The 22,103-nt window shown below is 43.0% G+C and overlaps 1 protein-coding gene across 1 annotated transcript; it reads left to right on the forward strand.

The window, feature by feature from the left end:
• Positions 1–12,137: 12,137 nt before the first annotated feature.
• Positions 12,138–14,841, forward strand: LOC149320648 (zinc finger and SCAN domain-containing protein 32-like). Its single transcript, XM_089500098.1, has 2 exons — positions 12,138–12,464; positions 13,792–14,841. Exons 1-2 carry the CDS (start codon positions 12,138–12,140, stop codon positions 14,056–14,058), a joined length of 594 nt encoding a protein of 197 aa, XP_089356224.1. The 3' UTR covers positions 14,059–14,841.
• The last annotated feature ends 7,262 nt before the right edge of the window (positions 14,842–22,103 follow it).

Here is a 22,103-nt window from a genome sequence, read left to right on the forward strand (position 1 = left end):
ACCCTGAACCTTCTTCCCCCAACGATGATGTGCGCTCCTTCAACGAGCACATCATCAAGATGACGAGGGCGCTGGACATTGAACTGTCATACCCTGAGGAGGAGGCTAGAGACCCCGTCGAGCGTCGGGTTCACAGCCGTGTCCCGACACCGCTTTCAGTTCCGTTGCTTCTGTCTCTTGAGACCATTGTCAAGAGATCCTGGGACACTCCTGCTTCCCTGGTGGGCTCTTGGTTGGCCAACCACCCTAAAACAGAACTCGGCCATAGTTGAAGGGGCCCAACAAACATTCTTCCCAAAGCAGGCAACTTCTCCCGCCGAGCGAGAAGCCAGCAAGATTGATGGCCTCACCAGGAAAGCCTATTCCACTGCAGCCCTGGCCGTGAAGGCCATAAATTACAACACGTGTACGGGGGCCTACATCCAGACGCTCTTGGAGGGTATCTCACTGGTCATCCCGGATGTCCCAGATGATGTTCAGTGGTAGCTGGTTGAAATCAGGGACGAGACCCACTCCATAGGCAGTTGGTTGATCACTGCCTCCAGGAATGTGGCGGACTGTGCTGGAAGGGCCATGGCTGCCTTGATGGCCCTCCATCGACACGCTTGGCTCCGGGGGTCTGACCTTAACGTGAACGTGAGGTCGACGATTGAGGACATGCCGTTGGATGGATCGGGTCTTTTCCATGCCGAGACTGACGAGAGGCTGAACCAGAAGTTCAGGATGAAGGTGGCAGCAAAGAAACACGGCATTTCATCATCCTTCATCTCTCCATTTCGGAGGAGGCAGCATCTGTGGCAGTCCCAAGGTCAGGCACAGAGGGCTTTCCACCAGGACCGTCAGCCCCAACAGCAAGGGACCCAGAGGCAGAGATACCCCTCCCAGTCATCCTCCTCCTCTGGCCGGCGCAAGCTTCCCGCCCAGTACCGAAAGTCTCGCCGGCAGGATACCGACCAGGGGAAGAAGAGGTCCTGAAGGGCTCCTGCGCACTTCGTCCTGTCTCTTCTCAAGTTCCTGGATAGATTGAGGCCCTTCGCTAACATCTGGGCCTCTATTACAACCGACTCATGGGTCTTGAACATTGCCTGTAGGGGTTATGCCCTCGAGTTCCAAGAGCTCCACCGGAGCTTTCCTTTCCACCCCTCCCTCAGGCACCCTTCTCGACGAAGTGCGCGCTTTGCTTGTCAGAGGGGCAATCTCGCCTGTACAGCCCGAACAGCTCTCTAAAGCGTTCTTCTCCAGATATTTTATGGTACCTAAGGCAGATGGTGGTATCAGGCCCATCTTAGACTTAAGGGAGTTGAATGATTTTCTTGAATACCGCCAGTTCCGGATGGTAACCTTGGCTTCTATCTTGCCTCTGCTTCACCAGGGACTCTGATTCGCGACGGTCGATCTGAAGGATGCCTACTTCCACATAGTGATTTGAGAATCCCACAATAGATTCCTCACCTTCGCCATCGGCTCCGCTGTCTGTCATTACAATGTTCTCCCCTTCGGCCTTGCGATGGCTCCGAGGGTCATCAGAGGGGTTACAGAGTCTTCCCGTATTTAGACGATTGGCTGTTTGCCGCCGACTCGGACAAGGAACTCCAGGAGGCAGTCGTGTTTGCTTTGGACCTCTTAGCATCTCTCGGATTGGTCGTCAAAAGGACAAGTCCCACTTCTCTCTGACCAGACAGGTCAAATTCATCGGGGCTATCCTCGACTCCGAAGAATGCATCGCCTATCTCCCTCAAGACCGTTTCCAGGCTTTGTCAGCCTCTATAAGACTTTGCCTAGCGCACAAGAGGGTGAGAGCCAGAGACGTCCAGGTGGCTTTAGGCCACATGGCCTCTACAACCTTTGTGACGCCGTGGGCAAGACTCCGTTTCCATCCCCTTCAATTGTGGTTCCTCTCAGTCTTCAACCTGATGGAGGACTCCCCTCTTCTTACTGTATGCTCTAATTATGCTTTCAGTTGCACAAAGGAAGCATTAGCTTCACTTTTTTTTCTCTGCGTTGTTTACATGCCTAGGTAAATGTCTTTGATCAATTACTGTTTACAACTACCATGGTGTCATAAGTCTTGCACGACTTGATACTCCCGTCTCAGGTTCAACATTACTGTTGTTATGTTTGAACTGCTATTGGCCATGTTGGCTTATGTTGCACCTTTCCGTGCTATGTTTCAGGTACAAAAGACTGACACATTCCTTTTTGGGTTCAAGGCTTTTATTGTACAGAATAAATACACCTTGTTTGAACCTAACTTTGGTCTCAGGACACTCCCTCCGCCGCTTACCTAAGCTTGTCAGTCTAACCGATTTGTATGATTTGCAGAGACCACGAAGAAGGAGGACAGGTTGCTTACCTGTAACAGTATTTCTCTGAGTGGTCATCTGCGAATACATACAAATTCCACCCATCCTCCCCTCAGTGTCCTGCTCTTGTGGCTCATTATCATGTCGCTTTCGCGGTGTAAAATTCCGGAACTGGGGAAAGAGCGGGAACGCAGGGGCCTTATAACGGGTGGGCGGAGTTACTGCCAAAAAGTTTCTAAAAGTTGCAAAGTGTACTTTGCCCAGTGATTCCAGAAGTTTCCGAACAGCACTGCGCAGGCGCAGTGAAACCCATTTGTATGTATTCGCAGATGACCACTCTAAGAAATACCGTTACAGTTAAGCAACCTGTCCTTCTCGGGACCATCTGTTGGGATGCACGTTCCCATATAGCTATCCCCTCAATCTGGCCCTTCCAAGGCTGAGAACTGTAAATTGTAAAAGCCATCCATTACCATGGTTACCGTTCCTCTCCACAGCTTCTCCCCCCTCATCTTTTCTTTGAAGGTTAACCCTTTCGCCAGTTCCCCAGCTGTTTCGACTGGCCCTTCATTAGGCCTTCCTTCTGTTACCATCTTTTAATATACCCAGTTAATCTTCCAGATTCTTCCATATTTCTGAATCACAAATATGGAAGAATCCAGTTACCCAACCACAACCTATGTAAGAATCCTAGTTCTAAACTAGGGTTCTGACATAAAGGGGTGGAGGGGGAGTGAAAGGCAGAAGAGGAGGGCAAGGTGGCCGGAGGGGGAAGGAGTACGGTCAGGGAAAAGGAGAGAAGAGGAAGGGTAGGAAAGACAGTGACAAGGCGGGGCCCATACCCACAGGCAGGGAACCTAGGGTCTGAAGGTTTGAGGAATCCTCTTGAAGAGGATTTCCTGGGAAAATGCCCGAGAGCAGCCAGGGACCTCAGTCTGCCACCAAATGGAGGACCTAGGTGAAGCTCCTGGTCAAAAGGGCCATTTCGTTGGAATCTCAAAGGAAGGTATTGGCCCACAGACCCCTCGGCCAGTGAGGAAGAGGAGTTATAAAGGCAAGGAAAACTTCAGTGAGGCTAAAAGAGTGTGAAGAAACACCTAGAAAGTTGTATTGTTTTATTGCCCATTAAAGTTTATCAGCATCATTCGGTTGGGAGTCTCTGTTTGTCAGGGATGCCTCTAAGAAACTCAGCACTGGGGGGACACCCTGCGTCCTCACCACAGCTCCCTATAACTGGCTGCAGCCTTATGGACCCACTGAAGTTTCTGATCGGTTTCCAGTTTCCTTCATGGTTGACCTTCCAAATCCTAGTCTTCTTCTGATTTCTTGGCTGCAGTCTCCACTCTGATGACTGAGCTCAAGTATGGAAAATCTTGAGATATTTCAAACTCTTCATCATTTACTTTATGCAGATTGTCTGTGGTCACAATTTTTGTTTTCTTGATGTTCAGCTGTAAACCTGCCTTTTTGCTTTGACCTTCTTCACTAATCTTTCCATATCTCTGATGTTTTCTGCTAGTATGATGGTGTTCCTTCCTCCAATTTTCATACCTCCCTCCTCTGAATCCAACTCCGGATCCCATGGCAGTAGTGGTATCCCTCCGCAAGGGCCTGCTTTGCGTCCTCCAATTGTTGCTGTGGCAGCCCCATCCTGCCTCCATTAAAAATGAAATCAAAGATTGGGTTGTCTAATGGCAAGTGAGAAAGCAGCCACATCTTGCTTCCTTGCTCGTGCTAAGTCCAGTTCTTCCCACTATATCCTCCAAAAATAGATACAGAGGGAGAGCCTTCCAGGGAGGGGTGGGGAGGACTTGTAGAAGATGGCTGCCATCAGTTGCCCAGGCCTTCTTGCCATAAGATGGAGAAAGCCAAGACCTGTGTGTGGAGGCAAGGGCTACTTAGCGTATGGCAGTGATGGTAAACCTTTTAGGGGCTGAATGTCCAAACTAAAAGGTGTCCTGGCACTGGGTATTAACCTGATGCTGGGGGGGGGGGGGGGACTTCCAGGATGGGACTTCTTCCACAGGCCTCCCAGGCCTTCAGTTGCCTGTCTGGAGACAGCTGAAGGCCCAGGGGACAAGGGGGTGAACCCACCCTCCACATGCCAGGAAAATGGCTTCGTGTGCATCACTGAAACCTGGTGGGATGAGTCTCATGATTGGAATGTGGAAATAGAGGGGTATAACCTTTTAAAGAGAAATAGGCCAAACAGGAAAGGAGGAGGAATAGCACTATATGTCAGAGATATTTACACCAGTGAAGAGATCCAGGACATCAATTATGGAAGCCAGGTGGAGAGCATCTGGATAAAAATTAAAGGGCAGGGAAACAAGGATGTTACGGTGGGAGTCTACTACAGACCACTAAGTCAGACTGAGGAATTGGATGATATCTTTCTAGAACAGATGACCACACAGTCAGAAAAGAGAGATGTAGTAGTGATGGGCGACTTCAACTATCCTGATATTTGCTGGAAGTCAAACTCAGCAAAATCCTCAAGGTCTTGCACATTCCTCACTTACCTGGAAGACTATTTCATGGTCCAAAAGGTGGAAGAGGCAACAAGGGGGTCAGCTATTTTAGATCTGATCCTAACCAACAAGGTTGACTTGGTTAATGGGGTACAAGTGGTGGGATCATTAGGTGGAAGTGACCATGTTCTCCTGGAGTTTGTTATACAATGGAAAGGAGAAACCAGGCATAGTCAGACACGCATTCTAGACTTTAGGAGAGCAGATTTCAGTAAACTTAGAGAAGTATTGAGGGTGATCCCATGGTCAGAAATACTAAAAGGGAAGGGAGTTCAGGATGGATGGGAGTTTCTCAAAAGAGAGATACTGAAGGCACAATTTCAAACAGTTCCAGTGAGAAAGAAAAATCAGAGGTGTCTCAAGAAACCAGGATGGATGACTAAGGAACTTTCAACTGAGCTGAGTTTGAAACGGAAGATGTATAAGAAATGGAAAAGGGGGGAAATCACGAAAAAGGAATTCAAAGAAATAGCAGGCATGTGTAGGGGTAAAGTCAGAAAAGCTAAAGCGCAGAATGAACTCAGGCTTGCTAGAGAGGTTAAGAACAACAAAAAGGGCTTTTTTGGATATGTCCGCAGCAAGAGGAAGAAGAAGGAAACGGTAGGGCCACTGCGTGGAGAAGATGGCAAAATGCTAACAGGAGATAGAGAAAAGGCAGAATTACTCAACACCTTCTTTGCCTCAGTCTTCTCAGAAAAGGCAAAGGGAACTCAACCTGAGGATAATGGAGCAGAGGACAGAATAGGGGAATTTCAGCACAGAATAAGTAAGGAGATAGTAGAGGAATACCTTGTTAATCTAAATGAATTTAAGTCTCCAGGACCAGATGAACTACATCCAAGAGTATTAAAAGAACTGGCAAATGTAATATCGGAGCCATTGGCAATAATCTTTGAAAACTCCTGGAGAACAGGAGAAGTCCCAGCAGACTGGAGGAGGGCAAACGTTGTCCCCATCTTCAAAAAAGGGGGAAAAAGAGGATCCCAACAATTATCGTCCAGTTAGTCTGACATCAATACCAGGAAAGATTCTGGAGCAGATCATTAAACAGAGAGTCTGTGAACATCTAGAAGGCAATGCCATAATCACAAAAAGTCAACATTCAAAATAATCTCAATAGACTAGAAAGCTGGGCCAAAGCTAACAAAATGAAATTCAACACAGAGAAATGTAAGGTACTGCACTTAGGGCAGAAAAATGAAATGCACAGATGTAGGATGGGGGACACCTAGCTAAATGAAACTACATGCGAAAGGGATCTGGGAGTCCAAATAGACCACAAGTTGTACATGAGTCAACAGTGCGATGCGGCAGCTAAAAAGGCCAATCCAATTTTAGGCTGCATCAATAAAAGTATAGTGTCTAGATCAAGAGAAGTAACAGTGCCACTGTATTCTGCTCTAGTCAGGCCCCACCTGGAATATTGTGTCCAGATCTGGGCACCACAATTCAAAAAGGACATTGAGAAATTGGAGCGTGTCCAGAGGAGGGCGACTAAAATGGTGAAAGGTCTGGAAGCCATCCCCTATGAGGAACGACTTAGGGAGCTGGGGATGTTTAGCCTGGAGAAGAGAAGGTTAAGAGGTGATATGATATTTGAAGGGATGTCATATTGAGGAGGGAGCAAGCTTGTTTTCTGCTGCTCCAGAGACTAGGACCCAGAACAATGGATGGAAACTGCAGGAAAAGAGATTCCACCTCAACATTAGGAGGAACTTCCTGACAGTAAGGGCTGTTCGACAGTGGAACAAACTCCCTTGGAGTGTAGTGGAGTCTCATTCCTTGGAGGTCTTCAAACGGAGGCTGGATGGCCATCTGTCGGGGATGCTTTGATCTGGATTTCCTGCATGGCAGGGGGTTGGACTGGATGGCCCTTGCGGTCTTTTCCAACTCTATGATTCTATGATCTCTGGGTGTATCACAAAAGTACCTATTGTGACTTGTTTTTAAAAGTGGTGATGGTGAGCAAAGTTGAAAGTAGTAAGAAAAAAGGAAGAGCCCAAGAACCAGGTGGATTGATTCAATCAAGGAAACGATGACTGCCTGAGTTTGCAAGACCTGAGCAAATCCATAGGGTTTCCTTAAGTCCAAGTTGACTTGATGGCAAACAACACTTGTCCTCCCCCCCAAATATTAATCGGTCAACACTGCCATCACAAAGCAATATCAGTTCGTGTCTTATATACTGTATTTGGTGACTTTTTTGTTTTTTGCTAAGGGCTTCCCAATGTTAAGCTGGAAACCTATCAAGTAGAAATGAAACATGGCTCCTTTTGCTGTGTCAAGAAATAAGACCGTAATTGTGAGAATGCAGAGAGATCTTGGAGCCCCTTTGAGGCTCATTGAAAGAGAGAAGTTGACAGCCGGAGCTCCTTTCCTAGACTTGGGTCTCCTTCTCAGAGGCATTATTGTTCTTATTATTCTTATTATTTATTGATTAAAATTATTTCATATATACACATATATACATCATAAACCCGCAATGAAAGCATAATTATACAAACTAAACTATACAGTATTAACTTCTCTATGCTGTCTTCCCTTTTACCCTCCCTTCTGTTTCCCAAATAATCTCTCTTAATTGTGCATACACAGAAAAACAAAATACACAGCATTCTTTCTAACATATTTCTCTATACATAGTTTTTAGTGAAAGCATCTTTTCCTCCTCTTTGTAACTATATTTTACTGGAAACAGTTATAACCAATTTTCTCACCCGCCAAATTCGAGTACAAAAATTATTTCTTTCATAATGCTTCACAGTTAGGATTCTTTCTATATCATTCTGTCAGTTGTGTTCTCCCTATCTTTTTTCACAATATTTTATCAAAGGTTTCCACATTTCATTGTATATCTGGTCATAGTTTTCTTTCTCATGTAATAACATTGTCAGTCTATCCATTTTTATTGAACCATAGAATCATAGAATCCTAGAGTTGGAAGAGACCGCAAGGGCCATCTAGTCCAACCCCATTCTGCCATGCAGGAAATCCAAATCAATTCTAGTGCTTTGTTTAACCATTCTTCAATATCTATTTCTCCAAACTTTCTCCAATTTTTTGCCACTATGATTCTTACTGATGTTACTAGATATAAGATTAGTTTTAGATGTTTTAGATGTTTCCTTAATTCTTTCCCCTCAGTCATGTTTAGCAAAATTATTTCTGGTTCTAGTCTTACATTAATTTTGTACACTTCCCAAATTATTTTATTAACTTCTTTCCAAAACTTTTTGATTTATGGGCATGTCCAGCACATGTGGTTGAAAGAACCATAGGGACTACTGCATCTCCAGCATGCTTCTGACTTTTTCTTTTCCGTTTTTGCTATTCTCGAGGGTAGTAGGTACCCTCTGTGTAACATTTTCATAAATTTCCTTTCATGTCCATACAACAGGTGAAATTTAAATCTTTCCCCCATCTTTCACATTGCATTTTCTCCCGATGTTTTTCGCCCATTCTATCATGCAACCTTTGACTGTCTCTTCCTCCAATTCTATTTTTAGGCACATTTTATACAGTCCTGCAATGTTTCCTCCTTTACTATTGCTCATTATTTCAACTAATTCTGTTTTTTCTAGGAGTTGGATGGGAGACCGGATCCCATTTTCCTTCTTGCATTACATCTTTTTTTTTAATCTCTTTCATAACTGCCTATATGGGAACCAATTTATTTTTATATCCTCATTCTCTAATTCCTCTTTATTTTTCATATAAAATTCCCTTTTTCTTTTTCTTTTTTAACAGAATGTTATATCTGTTTCAAAATGCCTCTTGGGGTGACACCCATCCTGGGATATGTCTCTATATCTTCTCTTTGTATCTCATCCATACTCTCAGCAGACTTTCTTATAATATGTTCCTTGAGATCTTTATTTTGCTCTAATTTGCCATACCAAATCTTATATGGTATCCCTCCAAATTTAACGTTCTTTTATTTTCCAACACAATCCATTCTTTTATCCAATCTAAACAATTTGCATAATAGTATATCCTTAGCCACCCCTTTCTTTAATGTCGCTTAAAACCTTCCATTTAATCCTTGGCTTCTTTCCTCCCCAAATAAATTTTGAAATATCTTTTTCCCACGAATTAAAGATGGAGTCTTTAGATATAATAGTCAAGTTTTGATAGTAATACATGATCCTTGGTAAAATATTCATTTTTATAATAGATATCCTTCCCATTAATGAAATTTGTAAATAGGACCATTTCGTTAGTTTTGTTTTAATTTCGCCCCATATTTTTCTGTAATTGTTGTTGAAAAGTTCTACATTCTTTTTTGTTAGATATATTCCGAGATATTTTACTTTCTTTTGGATTTGTATTCCCATCTTCTTTTGTAACTGATTTTTCTCTTTATCTGTCATATTGAGTGAAATTATCGAGGATTTTGTTTTATTAATTTTTAATCCAGCCCATTTTCCAAATTCTTCTATAATTTCCAGTGTCTTTGCTATACTCAATTCGGGTTCTTCCGTTATAATAATTAAATCATCTGCGTAGGCTCATATTTCCTCTCCTTTGACTCTTGATCCTTTTATTTGGTTTTCTCCCTTTATTTTCATACACAGTATTTCTAGACTTGTTTTAAATAATAATGTCTTGTCCCTTTGTTTATTTTGATTTCTTCTGTTTTGCTTCCATTTACTATGATTTTTGCAGTCTGTACCTTATAAATCTGTTTAATCCAATTCACTATTGTTTCTTCAAAATTTAGTTTCTCTATTACTTCAACCAAAAAATTCCAATCCAAATTATTGAAAGCTTTTTCTGCATCCAGTAGTAAGAAAGCCAAATTTCCCCCCGGAGTTCCCCCCCCCCCATAATATTCAATTAGATTTATGAGAGTTCTCATATGTGACTTTGTGTATCTCTTAGGCAGAAATCCACATTGATCAGGGTGAATCCAATTTTTAAGTATTTTCTTTAGTCTTTCGGCTATAATGTTTGTGAAGATTTTGTAGTCATTATTTAATAACTATATAGGGCGGTAATTTGGGGGGAATAATTTGTTCTTATCTGCCTTGGGAATTAATGCAATATTTGCTTCCTTCCACGTGTTTGGTGTTCCTACTTGAAGAATTGCGTTAAATGTATTTAGCAAGGGTTCTACTAATACGGAAGATTTTATAATATGCTATTGAAAACCCATCTGGGCCAGGTGCTCTTCCACTTTTTGCTTTGGATATAGCTTGTACTCTTTGTGGGTTTTTCGGGGGACTCTGTGCCCATGTTCCAGAAGAGTTTCTTCCTGACATTTCGCCAGCATCTGTGGATGGCATCTTCAGAGAAAGAGGGGTCCTTTCCTTCTTGGCCACTTGGGAGGAAGGACCCCATGGATCTCACACTGGAAAAGGAGCCTCAGAGGGGACTCTGCCAGCCCCTTCCTCTGGGATCCGGTCTCCCATCCAACTCCTAGCCAGGGCTGGCCCTGCTTAGCTTCCAAGGCAGAGGGGATTGTTGTTGTTGTTGTTGTTGTTGTTATGTAGGGCCTTCAGGGGATTCAGGCAGAGAGGGAGAGAGGCTTCCTTCTTTCCTTCCCCACAGAAAGGGGGCGGGGCTTAGCTCCAGGCTCCTCCCCCTCCTCTGGATCCTCCAAGGGGAAACCGAGTCCTGGCATGAAGGACCGTCCTTCCGGTTTCCCCGCAGGGCCTCTCTAGGAACCAGTCTCTCAATTGCACCGGAAGTGGCGGGGCCAAGGAGGAGGGTTGGCTTGGCTAGTTGGCTTTCTCTCTCTCCTGAAGCGGGACTGGAGGAGAGGAAAGGAAAGAAAAGGGACCCCCTTTTCCTCCTCCTGAGTCCCTTTAAGGGCTGCAGGTGGGAGGAGGCCTCTCCCCCAACAGAGACCCCTTGGGACTAGGCTCCTCTGGGACTCTTTGGCCCCTATTTCTTTCTAAAAGGAGCCTCACAACAGCCCTGCGAGGGAGGCTAGGGCAGGGAGGAAGGTGGGAGGGCGGGGCGCTGCCTGTGCTGCTTCTGGGGGTCTTTCTCCAGGATTCCCTCTCTTTGAGGCCCCTTCCCTCCCTCCAGAGAGAGTCAGACCCAGAGGGAAGGAAGGAAGGAAGGAAGGAAGGAAGGAAGGAGGAGGAGGAGGAGAGAGACCCCCCCAAGCAGTATAGGTTCCTCTTCCAGGGAGAAAGGACCTTGGGAACAACTGCCCCTTAGGTCTCTTCTTCCTCCTCCGCTTCAGGCACCAAAAGGAGGCCTTGGAGGCAGAGAGGGAAGGCTGAAGAGAGCAGCATTGCCTTTTCTGCCTCACAGAGAAAGAAGGGCTGAAAAGAGGCCAAAGGAGGAGGTAGAGGGAGGGAAGGGCATTGGAAATGGGGGCTTTTGTGGCTCAGAAGGAAAAGGGAAAGACACAGAAGCAGACCCCCTGCTTTCCTTCATTGTCTCTTGGAGGAGAAAACCACTTTCCAGCCTGGATTTGGTCAGGGTCAGCAAAAGGCCTTGGAGGGAGAGAGGAGAGGCCTAAAAGAGCAGCACCATTTCTGCCTCACAGAGATATAATAAAACGTATTTGGAGGTCTTTAAGCAGAGGCTGGATGGCCATCTGTCAATGGGGATAGCTTTGATTGGGAGTTCCTGCATGGCAGAATGGGGTTGGACTGGATCAGAGCCCTTTGGTCTCTTCCAACTCTATGATTCTATGAAGAGGGAAAGAGGGAAAGAATGGAAGGAGATTGCATTGAAAATGTGGATGATATTCTTGGTTTGTGGCTAAGTATGAAAGAAAGACACACACACACAACCACACTGCCTCTTTTTTTAAAGGGAAGGTAACTTTGATCCAAAATACTCTGTAGAAATAACACAGTTTGGGACTGCTTTAATTGCTCCGGACTCAGTCCCAGAGAATCCCGGGAATTGTTTTATAGCACCAGAGCTTTCTGACAGAAGGCTAAATGTTTCACAAAACTACAGTACCCAGAATTCCCTAGCACTGAGCCAGGGCAGTTAAAGTGGTCTGAAATTGGATTATTTCTGCAGTGTGTTTTGGACCTTTCTTTACAGAGACAAGAACCACTTTTCAGCTTGAATTTGGCTGTAAAACATCTCTCAAGAGGGTCTTCAGAGCAGCACATTAACAGGTTGTTTTGTTTTCTTTGTAGGCCTTGGTGTTTCTGGCAAGTTCCTGAGACAGAACCGGGTAAAAGAGGAAAGTGCTTTTCTGCCGTCTTGAAAGCTGCCTGGGTGCAATGATGGCAAAATAAGACTCAGTCTGCCATAAGTTCAGAGAAGGATTTCACACTGGTCAGGCCAAGTACAGAAGAGAAGAGCTATGAGTCTTTTCATAAGAGCCATGCAGAAGAGCTTTGGGGAGAAGATGCTCAGTTCTGAGGTCCAGGGCCAGCACTTCAGGCAGTTTGCCTTCCAGAAGGAGGCTTTGGGGCCCCGGGAGGTTTGCAGCCAGCTCCACAATCTCTGCTGCCAGTGGCTGAAGCCAGAGAGACACACCAAGGCTGAGATGATGGACCTGGTGATCCTGGAGCAGTTCCTGGCCGTCCTTCCCCCAGAGATGGGGAGCTGGGTTCGAGAGTGTGGAGCGGAGACAACCTCCCAAGCAGTGGCCTTGGCAGAGGCCTTCCTCCTGAGCCAGGCAGAGGAGAAGAAGCCGAAAGAGGAGCAGGTGAGCTCATTACGTGTCCCTCCACATTTGCTGGGAAGATGTGGGAAAACTGCCAATAACACTTCTCTAGGCGTCTCTAGAATTGCGCTGGAGGAGCTACAAAGGCCTAGTGGAGCATTTTGGGAATCTCTAGATGCCCTTTGACCACAGAGATGTGCTGGAGTGTTTTTGACTTCTCTGGTTTTATTTTGGAAATTCTGTTTGCCATAAAATGGGTTTAGTCTAGTTTTTTTGTTGTCTGTAACCAGGTTGTCTGAAACCAGCACTACCTCCTCAAAAGGAATTATAGCCACTAAAATAATTTCTGTATTGTCTTTTAAAAACTCTTTTTTTAGTATTTTGCATCATTTGCTTCTTATATTTATTTTCTACCTGTATTTTGTCAAGTGCTTTGTCTCCAAATAATAAGTTTCCCGTGAATGGGACATTTGCAAGATTATTTCTAGATTCTGGTTTGCTTTCCAGTGTCTAAGCCAGAAAGACCTCCTTGCAATTGTAACTGTATGTATGGATCTCACTATAAATGCTTCAGAATCATGACCTGCATCTGCTACATTTTCAAGTACTGACCCTATACGATTTAAAGCTTTATACAGTTTATTTATAGCTAATTATTTTGCATTTTGAATTTCCTGAATCTAAAGCACTGCTGCCCTACAGAACATAGAAGCAGCTATGGATGCATATAATGCCAAGGATGAATTATGATGAGCCTTTCTGAAAGAATCAGCCCTTAATCTAAATCTTTCATGGTTGTATTGCCTTTCCTAGGTGCTATTGCTCCTTGATACCAAAGTGATTTAATTTTTCTGACTGAAATAATCTTTTGGACATTATTTCATCCCCCTGACCTTCGCCAGATGAGTCATAATGATTTTCCTCATCCTGCACAGAATCCTCCTCATAGCTATCTCTTTAAGTGTTTTGACTTCTTAGTACCCTTTCTAGGTATCTGATCTTCATCTGTATTAGTATTTTCCATGTGTATCTTTCTTTTTTGACTTTTACCAATTTTTTGTCTTGTAATTTGTATATTTTGCTCATTATTTTGAGCATCTTCCTCCCTAGCCTCCTCAAATAAATTCATCAGTTCAGCTGTAATAGTTAACTACACACTGTCTCTCCTTTTCTATACTATTCATATCATAGTTATTTACATTGAGTTGATCCATGTTCACATGTGCTCTTTGATTTGCATTAAACATTTCTTTTATTGCATTTAATAACGAAGTTAATAGTTCAGTTTGTTTGTGTATTTCCTCTTGCATATTACTAGATGAATTTGGATGTTCAAGACTCAATGTTAATTTCTTTTTCTTTATTACAGATGCAGCTGATTCTGTGCTCTGGATCAGCTGCGGCGACTCTGAACTGTCTCTGCCCAGCTCTGGTATTTCAGAAAGAGGCATCAAGCTTGTCTCATCCTGACCGGTCTCTTGTTGCCTTGAGGATTCTCTGCCTACTGTTGGCATTAGAAAATGGCAGCCCAAGCTTCTCTTGCCCTGACCAATCAGCTGATCTGAAAATTCTCTGCCCAAATGGGGGGTCTGACTACTCAACGTTCGTTCTCTACAACTGCTATTCTCTGAACTAGGAGAAACTGCTGCTGCTGCTGCTGCAATGGTTTTTGCGCTAATCTCCTGGTAAGTATTAGTTTGTTGATCAGCCTTGTCCAGGTACTAAGTTGTGACTGGATGAGAATCTAGTGAGCAGACAGGTGTAGACCATGGTAATGAGCTAAGTAGACCAGGTGATTGCATTAACTAATTAGAAAGGTATAATTGCCTTGTGGGTCTACTGGGTCTTGGGAGCATTCATTGAATCCTGCTCTCCATGCTGCCCTCATGGTAATGTATGCATGCTGCTGCTTCTGGATTTTGTACTGTGCTATTCATATTGTTTTGCTTCAGTTTTTTGAGGCTTCTATTAAGTAAAGTTTTTGTTAAATTTCCTCAAACCTCTGCTGTCATTTTTTGCTTTAATACTCACACCCCAACAATGGTTATGGGCCCACAGCACCACCATGGCGGTGTTGTAGTTTGGAGGAAATTAGAAGTCTGAAGAGTCTGCACTTTTTTCATTTTTGTTGGGCAGACAAGAAGCAAAAGGGCTTGCTGAGCACCTGATATTTGTTTTTTGGATAAAGGTGTTGAAGATCAGCAGCCATGGCCAGTACAGTGATTGGTGGTCTACCACTTGAGAGGCTCAATGACCATAATTATTTGACTTGGTCTGTGAAGATGCAGTTTTTTCTTGTTAAAGAAGGTTTATGGGAAGCTGTTGAAAATCCCCCAGCACAGCCTGGCAGAGGTCAGAGGATAGCTGCCCAAAAGGCTCACTCCTGGATTGTTTTGGGAGTAGAAGAGAGCCAGCTCAACCATATAAGGCTCGATTTCTGTAATGCGCTCTACATGGGGCAACCCTTGTACCAAACTCGGAAGCTGCAGTTGGTTCAAAATATGGCTGCCAGACTGGTCACTGGTAGCTCCAGGGCCAGCCACATAACACCTGTACTAGCAGATCTGCACTGGCTGCCAATTCGCTTCCGGGCACAATACAAGGTGTTGGTTGTTACCTATAAAGCCCTAAATGGCTTGGGCCCAGAGTACTTGAAGGACTGACTCTCCCCATACAATCAGCCCCGCACTCTCAGATCTCGTGGGGAAAAACTTTTGAGTGTTCCCAAGACAAGATACGCAGCGACTGCGCAAAGGGCTTTTTCTGTGGTGGCCCCGCAGTCTTGGAACGCTCTCCCTGAGGAGCTCCGCTTAGCCCCCTCCCTGGAGTCATTTAAGAGAAACCTTAAGACTCATTTATTTCGTCAAGCCTTCCCTCACATGTCCTGACTGTTTTGCTCCTGCATACTATTTATTGTATTTTTATATTGTTTTATTATTTTGATTAATGATGGATTTTAATGATATATAGTAGTATACGATTTTTTTTTATGAAGGACTTTAGCTGTTAATTTTGATTTTTAAACTCTGATTTTTATTGTATTATATTTATAACCTGTATCGTATTGTATCTTATTCTGTTTGTAAACCGCCGTGATCATAGGAACGGCGGTATATAAATAAAATTTCAATCAATCAATATAAGACACTTGCAGTCTGCAAAGGAGTGTTGGGAGGCTTTGCGAGGAATCCATATTCGCACCTCTGCTATTTCCAAGATGTCCTTGTCTAGGAAGCTCTACAGAGCACGTCTGGAGTCAGAAGGGGATGTTTTGCAGCATTTGTAGCATATGCAGCAGCTTTTTGTTGAGTTGTCGGAGAGGGGCAGATTTTTTGAAGAAAGTGACAAAGTGTTTATTGTTTTGAGTTCCCTTGATGATTCCTGGGACAATTTTTCCCAAAGTCTGGAGGTTCTTCCAGAACAAGACTTGACAATGCACTACCTCACTGGTTGTCTGTTAGAGGAAGAAGCAAAAAGGAAGGAACGCCGAGTGGAGCGGGCAGTTTCCAAGCAGCATTTCAAGAGTTCTTCGGCTCAGTCTCAATGTAATGGTGAGGCAAACAGCGGAGAAGGTGTATTTGCTGTAAGGAAGTGCTATCGCTGTGGTTCCACGCGGCATCTTCAACGCTTCTGTCCAACCTTGCAGAGACACGGTGGTACAGAGAAGAAGAAAAAGCAGGGAGTCAAGTCGCAGATTGTTTCAGCTGCATTTCATTCAAGCCAGGAAGAAGGGAACTGGTTGATGGATTCTGGTTGCGCATGCCACATTGCGAACCAAAGACACTTTTTTGAGTTTTTAGAGCCTGCAAGTATGGATCATATTAAGTTGGGAAATGGTCTTAAGGTTTCCGTTGTGGGAATGGGAGAATGCTATGTTCCCTGTTTATCCACAACACTGAAAAATGTATTTTATGTGCCAGAGCTAAAATTTAGTTTTTTGAGTGTAGCCTGTCTGACTGCAGAAGGCTATCAAATATCTTTTGTTGGCACAGGTTGTGAAGTCAGGAATGGAGGGGAACTCTGTGCTAGAGGGGTTAAAAGGGAAGGTCTTTATTATATGACTCCCAGTGAGCAGAGTTCTGTGGGTGCAGTATATGATAATAACCCTCCACATGACAAATGCATTCATTTGTTGCACAGGCGTTTAGGCCATGCCAGTTTCAAAGTGATAGAGAAAATGAGGTCTCTATATGAGGACAACAAAGTGAAACAATGCAAGTTATTTCTTGACTGTGCCATATGCAAACAGTCAAAGAGCAAAATTCAGCCAATAAGGAGGAAAAGCAACAGGGTGACTGAAAGGCCATTTCAGTTAGTACATTCTGATGTGGTAGGGCCATTACAAGCCAGTTTAGGTGGAGCTAGATATTTTGTTACTTTTGTAGATGACTACAGCCGTTATAGCTGGGCTTATGTTATGAAAAACAAAGGGGAAGTTTTTCAAATATTTAAGAATTGGGTTGCCTATGTAGAAAGGCAATTTGGCTACAAGGTGGCACAATTACAATCAGACCGAGGAGGAGAATACTTGTCAAGCTGTTTTCAGCAGTGGCTGAAAAGAAAAGGCATCCTGCATAGACTTACCAACCCTTTTTCGCCTTGGGAAAATGGCATAGCGGAACGCCATGGGGGAATGCTCCAGGTAGTAAAAGACTCACTACTATGTGACTCAGGTATGAGTACTAAATATTGGGCTGAAGCTTTACTCACTGCAAACTACCTTGTAAACAGGATATGGAGCTCTGCAATCAACAACACCCCATATTTTTTGTTGTTTGGTAAGCAACCCAACCTTACACATTTAAGGATTTTTGGGAGTTATGCCTGGGTGCATATTCCAAAGGCACAAAGAAGAAAGGGGCAAGCTAAAGCTGCAAAGCTAAGATTCTTGGGCTATGCCACAGGGTGTAAGGGATATAGGTTTGATGGAGGCTATGGGAGGGTGGTAATATCCCAGAATGCAAGTTTCATTGAAAGCAATTGGAGGCATGTTCATGCCAATTCAGAAATTCTTCTGCCTGTGAATGGGAGTGATGGGATAGACAGTACTGGTGTTACACCTTCACCACCTCAATCTCCTCTTAATGAAACCACTTCATCTAGTGGTCAACAGGTAAAAAGTCCTGAGAAAAGCCCTGGGAATGTTAAAAAGGAGGGGCAGGAAAGCCCAAAGGTTTCAGTTGAGCAAGGCACTACTATTCAACCAAGGAGGTCTCAGAGAGAGAACAAAGGTGTTCCACCTGAAAGGTTTTCAGTTCCTAATGTTATTAGAGTTTGCAATATTATGTTAGAGCCCCAAAGTTATGAGGAAGTTTTGAGTTTGCCTCTCAGCGAGAAGGCAAAGTGGGAAGAGGCAATGCAAGCTGAAATGAAATCCATGAATGACCACAAGGTATATACTGTTGTGAATCTGCCAGCAGATAAAAAACCTGTAGGGTGTCGTTGGGTATACAAAATCAAACATTCTAATTCAAGAGAAGTAAAGTACAAGGCTAGGCTCGTAGCTCAAGGTTTTTCACAAAGGAAATTTGAGAGCTATGATGAAGTTTTTTCACCTACTTCTAAGGCTGAAAGTCTGAGGTTAATCCTCACTATAGCTGCACAAACAGGTGCATTAGTTCACCATTTTGATATAACTACAGCCTTTCTAAATGCACAGCTGGATGAATCAATATTCATGGTGCAGCCTCCTGGTTTTCAAACAAGTAATCTGAATATGGTTTGGAAACTGAATAAGGCTATCTATGGTTTAAAGCAGTCAGCTAGATGCTGGTACAAATGCCTTGAAGCTGAATTACTGAGACATGGTTTCAAACAAGGTATTGCTGATCCCTGTGTCTTTACCAAAGGGACAGGTAAAGATTTACAAATAGTGCTTGCATTTGTAGATGATATTTGTTTTGTTGCTCCATCTATAAACCATGTAAATAAGTTTGCAGCAGACCTGGGAGAGAAATTCCAAATAAAGCATTTGGGAAGTATTCACAAATATTTAGGTGTAGAAATTGAAAGAACAGCTGATGGAAGTTTTCTGCTCAGTGAAAAAGAAAAAATTAAGCAGCTTTTGCAGAAACTTCATATGGAAGAGTGCAAAGGTCAGGCTATTCCCATGGTAGTAGACTTTGTTAAAAATGAATGTGATATAATGTTTGATGATGTAGATCTATATCAATCAGCAGTAGGGAGTCTACTATATCTGGCACACTGGAGTCGACCAGATTTATCTGCAACTGCAAACATATTAAGTCGTTTTTGTTCAAAACCAACCAATGCAGCCTGGCAAGCTGTAAAGAGAGTCATGAGATATTTAAAGGAGACAATTAGTTATGATTTATTAATTTCGTCTTCTGTATCAAATGAGTTATGTTGTTATGTAGACAGTGATTTTGCCAATGATGTACAGGACAGAAAGTCTACAACAGGCATTGTTATGTTTTTTAGCAAAGTTCCTGTAATATGGAAATCTAAGAAGCAGAGTTTTGTGTCAGTTTCTTCAGCAGAAGCTGAGTATGCCGCTTTATCCGATTTATGTTGTGAATTAGTATGGTTTATACAACTCCTGAAAGATCTACAAATTGAAGTAGAGAAGCCTGTCACTGTTTACGAAGATTCTCAAGCATGCATCGAGATGGCAACAACAGAAAGGGTGAAAAGTCGCACTAAGCATGTTGATGTAAAATATCATAATGTAAGAGATGTTGTACAAGCCAATGTAATACAACTAATATATTGTGCGTCACAAAAAAATGTAGCTGATGTGTTCACCAAGCTATTGGTTGCTGTAAAACATAAAGAGATGATGTCCAGGCTTGGCTTGATTCAAAATGTTATATAAGTTGGTTATGCACTTCATCCAGTGCACAAGGAGGGGTGTCCAGGTATTAAGTTGTGACTGGATGAGAATCTAGTGAGCAGACAGGTGTAGACCATGGTAATGAGCTATGTAGACCAGGTGATTGCATCAACTAATTAGAAAGGTATAATTGCCTTGTGGGTCTACTGGGTCTTGGGAGCATTCATTGAGTCCTGCTCTCCACGCTGCCCTCATGGTAATGTATGCATGCTGCTGCTTCTGGATTTTGTACTGTGCTATTCATATTGTTTTGCTTCAGTTTTTTGAGACTTCTATTAAGTAAAGTTTTTGTTAAATTTCCTCAAACCTCTGCTGTCATTTTTTGCTTTAATACTCACACCCCAACAAGCCTTGCGCTTTTTGCTAACTTTTTGAGTTATCACTATTTTATCAGTTAATTGTCCTTTTTTAACATGTTTAACTTTATTTTTTATGTATTTTATTTTGTCCCCCCTCTCAAGGTGCAAGCCCTGCATCTGCCCAGGCTTCCTTCCTTCCTTCCTGCTTTGCTTTGCTTTGCTTTTTTGTGTGTGTGTGGTATTTATACCCTGCCCTTCAGCTCTAATGGCTATCAGAGCAGCTTACAATTATAATTTTTAATTTGACAGTTCCCTGCCCTCAGACTTACAATCTAAAAGACACAACACAAAAGGAGAAGAGGATGAGGTCCAGTGGTTCTTCTCTCCCTCTGAGGCCTGGACCAAGGCAGATGGACTGGAGGGAGGGCTCTTCTTCGTTGGGCTAGCCTTGATGGAGCTGGGCCTGCCTGCTTCAATTCTTTTCCAGATATTTTTATCTCCTCAGAGGACAATCCAGGCTACTGCCTGGTCACTTCCCCCTTTTTATAATTTTAAATTCTTTGACCTGTAGACTGGGACGATCATCTGGCATCTGTCCTGCCATCTTTTTCTATTTTATTGTTATTGGAGTGTTCAAAATCTGGGTGAGAGTCAGGCAACTGCCTGGTTTCTTTATTGCTGGTATCTTGTATATCATTCGAATCCTCAATAAAGGGGTGAGACTCAGGCAACTGCCTGGTTTCTTTACCCCTGGTATCTTGTACATCATTTGAATCCTCAGTAACAGGTGAGACCTAGCCAACTGCCTGTTTTTTGTTTTGTTTTGTTTTTGCTCCATGTTGCTTTAATTTTGATCAGCTCAGTCATTCCAGACTGAGATCCCATCAACTGTCCAGACTCTTTCTCATTTTCTTTATCAGAAATTCTTTGTTTCTTTTTTACATTGCAGCCCTTCCGACATGATCTTCTTTTTCTTAATCATCCTTCCCTCCATTTCACTATCTCTCAACTCAAATATCTTTCTTAGATCCTCCATTCCTATTTCCCAGTTCTCTCTAACTATCACTAGATTTAACTTCGTATTTTATAAGGAGAAGGGTTGCCTCCGTCTGGATGGTTTGGCAGGTAAATAAAAACTGAGGGAGAAGGATGTTAGGAGTCAACAGAACAAATTTAACTGATTAAAATTCTGACTCCTGCCTCATGGATGGTGCATGGGGATAAGCCCAAGGAGAGTGGATTGATCCTCCTGCCATCCTGAGAATTGTTGAGGAATGGATTATGTATCTCTCTCAACTTCCTTTGAGCCTTAGTAGAAAAGAGGAGATTAGGATCAGTTAATTGATTACCTTCTTGTTCCATATGAACTCATTTAGTGGAATGTGATTCTATGATGATTGGGAGAATTGGTTCAGATAAAAAGCATGAAAATGTGTCTTGAGTTCTGAATCACTAATCCACCTTCCTTAGCGTTGGTGAATCGGGCGATTTTGGGAAATCTGGTTTTTTTTAACTTGAAATATAAAATTGGTTACTTATTTTTTGCCAAACCTTAAATTTATGTGGGGCTGGACTAATAGAAATAGATTGGAATAAAAAGAACAATCATGGGTTTAGAAACATCTTTACCAAGGCAATCCTGCCAAGAAATGAGAAGTTCAACTTTTTCCATTCCCTTATTTCAGCTTTCATTCACTTAATAGCTGAGTTATCGTTCCTTGGGACCAGTTGAGATAAATTCTTAGTGATGAAAATGCCCAAATAGGAGACTCCAGAAGGACATGTTTGTAAATTAGAAATATGTGACATTCTTTCTTAATCTGATTGAAAGGCAATCATATAACTGAGAATTTCCCAAAGCTATCTAGCATGCGCTTTATGACAAGGCAGGATGATTCAGGATTCTGGACAACTAAAAAGATGTCATCTGCATAGATCATTATTTGTGAGGATGGCCATTTATATGAGGTCCTAACACACTTGAATTTAATCATTTCAGCTAATGCTTCTATATAGGTTACAAGGAGCAACGGAGGTAGTGGATAGCCTTGTTTGATGCGTCTGTGCAGGTTAAAGGATTCTGAGTCTATTTCATTGGCCAGCACTGTCCTCTTTGAGTGCCTGTAGAGATGTTTTATTGCAGTACATCTCCAAAGTTCACTTCCTTCAACACACCTGAAAGAAAATTCCATTGAACCCTGTCAAATGCCTTGAAGGTATCTAACAACAGAAAGGCCAACGGGTCAAACGTTGATCAGATGAGAACTACTACCAAAAGATCAGAAGAAAACTAGAAATGGGGAGGGCAATTATGGAAGAACTAGAAAAGATCTTATAATGTAAAACATGGGCTTGGGCAGAGCAGTGGAAAACAGGGAATCTTGGAGATGTCTCCCATACAGTTGCCATGACTCAGGATCAACTTGAAGGTGGTTAACAATAACAATAAAAACAAATAAATAAAGGATCCTACCTTCATAGAATCAGAGTTGCAAGAGACCGCAAGGACCATCCAGTCCAACCCCCTGC

This window comes from Sceloporus occidentalis, unplaced genomic scaffold (genome assembly GCF_023333645.1).
Source record: "Sceloporus occidentalis isolate IW3139 unplaced genomic scaffold, rSceOcc1.0.p SCAF_1, whole genome shotgun sequence".
Taxonomy (NCBI): Eukaryota; Metazoa; Chordata; class Lepidosauria; order Squamata; family Phrynosomatidae; genus Sceloporus; species Sceloporus occidentalis.

Coding starts and splice junctions, on each gene's coding strand:
- LOC149320648 (XM_089500098.1), top strand. CDS start 12,138: ATGCAGAAGAGCTTTGGGGAGAAGATGCTCAGTTCTGAGGTCCAGGGC. Junction 12,465..13,791: donor AGAAGCCGAAAGAGGAGCAG/GTGAGCTCATTA, acceptor TCTTTATTACAG/ATGCAGCTGATTCTGTGCTC.